This window comes from Quercus robur, chromosome 3 (genome assembly GCF_932294415.1).
Source record: "Quercus robur chromosome 3, dhQueRobu3.1, whole genome shotgun sequence".
Taxonomy (NCBI): domain Eukaryota; kingdom Viridiplantae; phylum Streptophyta; class Magnoliopsida; order Fagales; family Fagaceae; genus Quercus; species Quercus robur.
The window spans coordinates 43587998-43597353 of NC_065536.1; the positions used below are offsets into that span (position 1 = coordinate 43587998).

The following is a 9356-nucleotide window of genomic DNA, read 5'->3' on the forward strand; positions in this document are numbered from 1 at the left end:
CCCCAAAATCTAAAAAATGAAAAAAAATACTCGTAAAACCTCAAATGACCAAAAATGTCCATGACACCTTTAAACAGGCCAAAACACCCAAAAACCTAAAAAAAATGGCAAAACAAATTGCCCTAACCTCTAAAATCAGCAGTATTCCCTTGAAATTTGTAAAATGAGTAATATATATTAAAATATTTAAAACGACCAAAATACTCTTTAACCTCTAAAATTGTCAAAAAAATATACTAAAACCTCAAAAATGACCACAATACCCCTGAAACCACTTACTGACACAAAATAACCCGAAAATTTTGGTTATTTTGAAGGTTTCAAGTATTTTAGGCTTGTTTAAAAGTTTCAAGGTATTTTTGGGCATTTTGTTCGTTTTAATGGATTCGGGTTGGGGGGGGGGGTAATTTTTGTCATTTTAGTGATTTCAGGGGTATTTTTGTTATTATAGTGGTTTCAGGATTATTTTCGTCATTTTAGAGGTTTTTGAGGTATTTTGGTCATTTCTAAGGTTTCAAAGGTATTTTGGTCATTCTAGTGGTTTTTAGAGTATTTTTCGTCATTTTAGAGATTTTGGGGTATTTTGGTCATTTTAGTGGTTTCGAAAGTATTTTGGTCATTTTAAAGGTTTTGAGATTTTTTTTTTTTTTGGGGTCATTTTAGAGGTATCAAGTATTTTTGCTCATTTTAGATGTTTTGGGGAATTTTGGTCATTTTATAGGTTTCATGGTATCTTGGTCGTTTAAGAGGTTTCAGGGATATTTTAGTAATTTAATTTGTTTTGGGGGTATTTTCATCATTTTAAAGGATTTAGGGGTGTTTTGGCCATTTTTAAGGTTTCAAGGGTATTTTGTTCGTTTGAGAGATTTTGAGTTTATTTCAGCTAAGGTTTAGCGGCGTTTTGGTCGTTTTCAGAGGTTTTGAGGGTATTTTCCATTTTTTTTTTTTTTGGTTTCAATGGTATTTTGGATATTTTAAAAGTTTTTTTGGGGGGGGGGGGGGTTGTTGTGGTCGTTTTTCTGGTTTTGGGGATGTTGGGGCATTTTGGTTACTTTTTAGGTTTTTGGGATATTTTGGACATTCGTGGTGCATTTTAGTCATTTTGGCAGTTCTAAGGGTATTTTGGTCATTTTAGATGTTTTGGGGTATTTAAAGGATTTTGTGATATTTTGGTAATTCTTACAAGTAAATTTATTTATTTATTTATTTTTTATTATTATTTTTTTTTATGTGTGGGAAATTTTGACAAAAATACCCTTGAAATCACTAGAATGGCCAATATACCCCCAAAATTACCAAAATACTCCTAAAACCACAAAACATCCAAAAAAAATAAAACCCTCTGTTAATTGACCTGAATAGCCTAAAAATCTCTAAAATGACTAAAATAACCCAAAAACCTCTAAAATGACCAAAACAACCCCGAAATGGCTTGAATGAGCAATCAAATCTCGATACCTCGTAAATAACCCAAATGCCCTAAACATCTAAAATGATTAAAAAATACACCTCGACATCACTAAAATGACCAAAATGCTTTAAAATCCTCTAGAATGACCAAAAAAAACTTGAAACCGACCAAAATACCCCCAAATCTAAATAATGAAAATACCCCTGAAACCCCAAATGACTAAAAATGCCCAAAAACCTCTAAACATGACAAAACACCCAAAAACTTAAAAAATGGCTAAAATAAAATAAAATACCCAAACCTCTAAAATGACCAGTATTCCCTTGAAATCTTTAAAATAACTAAAATATATTAAAATATTTAAAATGGATAATTACACATTACCCACCTGTGATTTGCCTCTAATTTGACTTGCCTATTGGTTTCAATTTTGATACTTTACCCACCTGTGATTCCCTCTGTTACTGATCCGTAACTCACCTCTCCTTCGGTCGTTACTCTAACACATAATATGTCAAAAAAAAAAAAAAAAAGCCCAAATAGATCAAAACACTCCTCACTCCCAAAACTCGCTCCCATCCAATTTGCTCACCAACCTAAGATCCTAGATCAAGGCAGTAAATCTAAAAAAACAAAGCAGACTGCAACACCTTAAACTACATTGTAGCATCTAGGATTTTTGTTTTGATCTATTTTCTGGGTATTCAAAGTTTTCCCAAGAAAATCAAGATTTTCTTTCCAAATAAATACTAAAAAATGAAAAATCAAAACAAAAATCCAAATGAAGCCAAGCACATGGAAACAAGCACAGAAATAAAGAAAAGAACTTAGATAGAAATTTCTTTCCACCATTTTTTTCTCAGTATCCAAACGAAAATGGAGAAGAAAACTCTGGCAAGTGTATGCTCGGTCAGTGTCAACGGCACCATGAAATGGCTTTATGAGCTCAATGACTTATTGACCGAGTGCCGAATTTTTGCACTGAAAAAGAGCAAGCGGCGAAACAATAAATTGTTATAGTTCATCACTCTTCTTCTGGACCAAATATTTTTCAGGGAAATGAGGAAGCGATTGAACATTTTCCATGCTGGGTTTGGAAAATTTTTACTAGAGACAGGAAATTACAAAAATTTTATCACAGTTCAAGATACGTATCCTAAAATTAATGATATGGATCAAAACATTTGGTTTCAAAACACAAAAAATTGAAAACCCACAAAATCTTGATATAGATCTAAAACAATTATAATTCCACACAACTTTAAAACACATCTAAAAAAATCTAGCTCCTTCCCTCAGTCTCACTCTAAGACTCTATTTCTCTCACTTGTTTTGACCCTTGCCAAAATTGGCTTAAACCAGATTCTGAGGAAAGCAACTTTGACCTTCAAGTCTTCGATTCCTTTCTTAAGCTCCTCCTTTGTCTCATTGGCCGCTTCGTAGCACTTCATTGTCTTGCCTTGCTTTCGCTTGTCATATCAGATTCTGATTCGAGTAGAACTGATATTGGTGCTACTAAGGTTGGAGATCGATTTGTGTGCTTGGATTGTTGTTTTTTATTTCCTGACCTGTCATGGTTCAATTTGGGTTTAAAGGGTCAGTTAGGTTTTCATTTTCATAGCTGGGTTTTTCATGGTGTTTCATGGCTAGGTTTTTCATGGTGCTTTCTTGTTGGTTGTTGGGGTTTGAAAAAGGGAATTTGAGGCATGGTTATTGATGGATCCGTGGGTTTGAATGTGTGTGGGTGTGTTGATGTTTGCATTTTGAGTTGGGTTTTGGGGTTGTATTTTGATAGATCTGTGGATTATACTTTTGTGGTATTGCTTGATTTGATTTGTATTAGTTTTATGGGTGTATGTTCTTCATGTTTGTGTATGTTCTTCATGTGAGGAGTGTTTTGATCTGTTTGGGTTTTTGTTTTTGACATATTATGTGTTAGAGTAACGGCTAAAGGAGAGGTGGATTACGGATCAGTAATGGAGGAAATTATAGATGGGTAAAGTGTTAAAATTAAAACCATGGGTAGGCAAATCATATTAGAGGCAAACCACAGATGGGTAAAGTGTAATTATCCATATTTAAAATGACCGAAATACAATTTAACCTCTAAATTGGTCAAAAAATATACCAAAACCTCAAAAATAACCACAATACCCCTGAAACCACTTAATGACACAATATAACCCAAAAATTTTGGTTATTTTGAAGGTTTCGAGTATTTTAGGCCCGTTTAAAAGTTTCAAGGTATTTTGGGGCATTTTGTTCTTTTTAATGTTTTCGGGTGGGGGAGTGGGGGTATTTTTGGTCATTCGAGTAATTTCAGGTGTATTTTTGTTATTAAAGTGGTTTCAGGATTATTTTTGTCAATTTTGAGGTTTTATAGTTATTTTGTTCATTTTTTAGGTTTTAAAGGTATTTTGATCATTCTAGTGGTTTCAGAATTTTTTTGTCATTTTAGAGGTTTCAGGAAAATTAAACAAATATTTAAACCTAATCATGTTAATATTTGATCTAAAGTTTTGTGTGAATTCAAGCGAGTAACGACTAGTTGTTGTTAATGTGGAAGTAATGCAAGCCAATTGATACAAACCTCTTGTCGGATTTACTCATAAAATAGAAGGTAATCCTCCATAATTTTTTCCATTAAATACAGAGAGAGTGGACCAAAAAAAAAAAGAAAAAAAAAAAAAGCCTAGTCCCTACTTAAAATGTTATTTCTTCTGTTTCTGTTTTCTGGTAGAGTAGACCATTCCCCGGATCCCATCCGGATCGGCCACAAACCCGAGAGGCCTATAGAAGCCGAGAACCCGGGGCTCCGAATACAAAGCAATGTTACAAATCCCTTTGAGTAACAGCTGGTGTATTAGTCTCTCCATCACAGCCTTTCCCAAACCAATCCCTTGGAAAGAAGGGTCCACCACCACATCCCATATGATGGCGTTGAACACACCGTCACCCGTCGCTCGAGCGAACGCCACTGGCTTACTCGTCTTCGTGTACTCGACCCACAGAAGGGAGTCTGTGTTCTCAAGAGCTACCCTTATCTTCTGTGGGTCCCGCTTGGGAAACCCAACAGCTACGAACACTGAGTTTAGGTGGTCCAGGTTGAGCTCATCGATGGTGCGGCGGAGGATGAAACCTCGGGACTCAAGGGCTTGGTCGGAGATGGAGTAGTTGTTGCTGGTGGGTTGGGTTTTGATTTGAGCGGAGACGGTGAGGTTTTTGTGGGTTTTGAGGCGGAGAGAGGAGGGGAGAGGACTGGAGATTATGCCACGCAGAAGCATTGTGTTTTTTTTTTTTTTTTTTTAATGAACTTTGGAGTGGTTTTGGATGAAGTTGATTAATACCAACTAGTACTGTAGTAGTATGAGTTTTTGTTGAAATTTGTGGTGGTTATGGACTATTGGAAGATACGGTTGGTTGCCTAGCTGTTATTTTCAGATTCACCGGATATAAGCATTATTGTGGGACTACTCCTACTGTCTATGAAGTAGAGTCCTCTTAACATTCTGTACCGAGCAGCGAATTCGCGAATCCGTCAAAATTTACCCAATCTATTTCAACCCATTAGATACGATCGATTTTTAGAAATTGGTGGATTGGGTTGAGTTGGGCTGAGTAATGAATTTTTTTTTATTATTTATTTTATTTTATTTTATTTTTTTACAATAGATTGGGTTGAGTTTAGATCATGAGATTTACCAATCCGCCTAATCTAATCCGACCACCTATATTTAATATATTTTTAAACTTAAAAATATATATCAAAAAATATATTATATAATTTTTTTTTTTTACTCTTCTTCCTAAATAAAACCCAAACTCTAGCTTTTCTTATATAGCATGTGTTTGTTTGTCATTATGTTATTGATTATTTGGTTATAAATTTGTTCTTACTTGTAGTGGTGTTGTATTTTAAACTAACGTATTTTGATCACTCTAATAAAAATATTAAAAACTCTGCCTTGAGAATCACAATAATTTGGATTGAACAAAAATAAAAGTAATGTTACATCCACAACATATTCACTAGGAGCGGCTGCACATAGTACTCAGGATTGTCATAGGCCCACCTTGACTTTCCAAAAAAAAAGAAAATTATACTTGTAAAAAAAATTATATACATAATTATATTTAAATTAAAATGTTTTTATTTACCCTAAAAAAAATTGACCACCCTGAGATGATAATCTTAAGAATTTAGGTTCAATAAAAATAAGAGTAATGTTAGAAATACAATAAAATGTCATAACAATTTCATAACATTCTAAAATTAACATGTCAACTCACACATGAGCTTTCTTTAATATTTAATTTTAAATTTTTTGTATGCTATTGTTGTAACATTTTGTTGTATCTCAAGCATTAGTCACAAAAATAATCTTGAATTCAAACATAATTCTAGACCCCTTAAACAAAATAATAAATAAAAGTTCAAATAACAATAAAAATGAGCCCAAACAACATAAAAATAAAAAAAAAAAAAAAAAAAAGCCCAAAAAATAACAATATTATGCCAAACAACAATAAATGAATAAAATATTCCACAAAAGGTCATTCAAAAACAAAAAATAAAACTAAAAAGAATGGTTATTTATAACTTGTTTAATTCATTTCATAAAAATAATTAAAAAGTCTCTAATTTTATTTTCCTAAAAAAGGGTACCGAAAGAGCAATTATAGTCATGAGTTCTCTTTGGTGATGCTAGGATCTTTGCTCCTTAGTGGCTTGCAAGATGTATCATTCGTTACTCTCTCTTACTTTTTCCATTTTTTTCTTCTTTATTATCATTTCAAGCTATTTATTACTCTTATCCTAACATTCTCAATTCTCACATAGTTTCTCATCAATCTCTCTCTTTTCTTGTGGAAATTACACTTTATCACCCTAAATTATACCTCATGTTGCACTTTGCACCTTATACTATGACTTTTGTTACACTTTGCACCCTAATGTTAAGATTGCTATTAACTTGGATGAAAAAAAATATGAGACCTTGTGAAAAGATCTAATTGCCCCTCTTCTTATGCTTTAAAAACAAAAGATAAATTATACTTTAATAGCAAACTTAATGGTAGGGTGCAAAGTGTAACAGGGGTCATAATTTAAGGTGCAAAATGTGCATTCGAAAAGTTTAGGATAAAAAGTGTAACACGAGGTATAATTTAGGGTGGTAAAGTGTAATTTCCCATTTTTTCTTTATAATTTTGTTTGTAGAAGGAAGTTATAAAATTTTATGTATTTTTATTTTTTTGTGATGTGATATATTCAAGTTCTCTTTTTATTAGTTTTTGTATAATTTAAGTTTATTAATGACCACCTTAGAAAAAATTCCTAGAACTACCACTGATATTAATAATAATTTCACAACAAATCTTATATGGTAAGTTGTCACTAATTCTAATTTGGACCCAATACTAACATCACTTTTTTACCTATCAATAACAATTTGTCACATAAGATTTGTTGTGAAAATATTGAGTATGTAGCATTACTCCAAAAATAATTTTTGCCCCCAAAACATAATCCATAACATCTTAAACTAAAAAAAGGTTTAAAAAAAATAATAAAATTAGCCCAAATAACAATAAAAATAACCCAAACAAACACAAGAGCAAAATAAACAACAAGAAGTTGTCAAATTATTCAACAAAAAACCTATTAAAAAAAAAACAAAAAATAAAACCCCTAATCATTTAGATGTATAGCTTGTTCAACCCATTATGTAAAAATAATTTCTAATTTCATTTTTTCCTAAAAAGCAATATGAAGAGAAATATTGTGGTCTTGAGTTTTCTTTGGTCATGCCAGCACTTATGCTCTCTTTGGCTTTGCAATCACAACAATGTTTCTCTCCTTAAAGTTTCGGTTTGTAGTTGTAGCAAGTATAACCTCTCTCTCTCTCTCTCTCTCTCATTTCAAACTCTCTCACTTTATTACTCTCATCTCAACATTTTTCATTCCCACTTTATCTCTTATTAGTCATTTTTTTTTTCTTTTCTCTTTGTTAGTAGAAAGAAATTATAATACTTAATATATTTGTGAGTTTTTTTTTTTTTTTTTTGACATTGAAATATTTATTAGATTTGTATATTTTAAGTTTCTTAATAACCATCCTAAAAAACATATTCCTAGATCCACCATGGCTATAGGCGATCAAAATTGTTGGTGTCAAAATAACATACCTTCACCTTTTCCATGTATAATTCAGGTGCAAGGATTTTCCTCTGTTGGGCCCAAAAAGCCCCATTTGAAGTTAAAATTCCCTGACCAAGCAAAGGACCAAGCCCTTTCTGTTGATACGATGGCTTCCCCAAGTCCAAGGATGTGCATGTGGTTATCTCTCTCACCGCGTTAGGTTGAGTCACAAATAATATTTGTATATTACCGAGAGAAAACACAAAATTTTAACCTATTTTTAAATGAATAATGCTACAGACATAAACTATTCTACAAACATTTTACAAACGGATGTGGCAAACTCCACGTAAGCTTTTAAAAAACTAAAAGATATTAACAAATTCTAATTAAAATAACCAAAAAAAAAAAAAAAAACCAAAATCAGCTTTACTCTATCCTTTTTTTATTTATTTTTTATTTTTTTAATTTATTTATTGTAAAGTTAGAAAGATTTACTCTATTCTAATAATTCCTAAACGAACAAAGTTTCTCTTCAAACTAGTTTGGAGTGATACCCTACAAACTCATCATATATATTTATATTGAGTGTGAATTTTGAAAATCTAACCGTTAGATTGCATGTTCTTATTACATTCTTAATGCTTACAAAATTTTGAGAAAATTAAAGATCAATTGCTATGTCATCAAATAAATGTTATAATTTCAAGTTTTTGTATTGAACGAAATTTGATACACATGTTTAGAACATAAGGAACATGAAATTCAACGGTTAGATTTTTAAAATTCACACCTAAAAAAGAAATATATGAGAAGTTTGAAGAGTTTCTCTCCAAACTAGTTTGGAGAGAAACTTTGTTCTTCCTAAACCTAAAACATATTAAACACAAAACTTGAGCTCTCTACCTCATTGGCGCCTCCCAGCCTCCCTCATTGGTGCCACTTGCGTCCTTGCCTCGCAATGGACGACGGACTATTCCCTCCTTGCCTCACGACGGATGGATGGCGCTTCCCTCCTTGCCTCATCGGTGCTAACAAACTCCTAAACACAAAACGTGACGGTGAAAAACCCTAGCCTCAAATTCTCTACCTCACACCTTCCCTCCTTGCCATAAAATTCTCACACTCCAACCAATGCCGTCGCCAACTTGCTGGAATCATTGTAGAAGCCACGAAACCATGGCTAAGAATGGTGTTGCAATCCCATCTTTGCTAGTGTCGCCGTGATCATGGTGTCTCCATGTCATCTGCCTCCCTCTCGGTAACGTCAACGGTTACACTCTGTTTTAGTATTGAAATTTGTTTTTTTTGTTTTTGTTTTTGTTTTTTTTTTAATTCAAGTAATTCATATGCAAATTTGGTGTACAGTACTGCAATATTTATGGCCTTGAGGCAATCCAATGAATTATATAAATATATAATCATGTGGATGGAATAGGTTGAAATAACTAATAACCAAAAAGAACTTTTATGTATTTTGAGCTTGTCTATTGTTGGTTTTCAAAAAGAATTCCTAACTTGAACTATTGCTGGTTTTCTAGCGTCAAAGATGCTGTTGGAAAATCCGGAGAAGGCATTATTTGTTGTCCCATTATTTGAACTAGGGACTTACTAATGTTGATGGCTCTTATTTTTGAGAGCCTCTTATTTGTTCTATGATCAACAGTTGCTTGTACATGAGTTGTAGTTGTTATTTGGACAATGATTAAAGACTTTACTGTACAATTCTTTATTTCCTTGCATTTTACTGTTTTTGTTAAAATTACTAGCTCTTGCTTCATTTTTATTGTTTATAAGCATGCTGAT

At 32.6% G+C, this 9356-nt stretch overlaps 1 protein-coding gene across 1 annotated transcript; it reads right to left on the reverse strand.

Annotated features, from left to right (window-relative positions):
• Window positions 1-4012: 4012 nt before the first annotated feature.
• On the reverse strand, window positions 4013-4963 carry LOC126718013 (serotonin N-acetyltransferase 2, chloroplastic). The gene has a single exon (XM_050420035.1). It carries the CDS (start codon window positions 4693-4695, stop codon window positions 4123-4125), a length of 573 nt encoding a protein of 190 aa, XP_050275992.1. The 5' UTR covers window positions 4696-4963; the 3' UTR covers window positions 4013-4122.
• Window positions 4964-9356: the final 4393 nt, after the last annotated feature.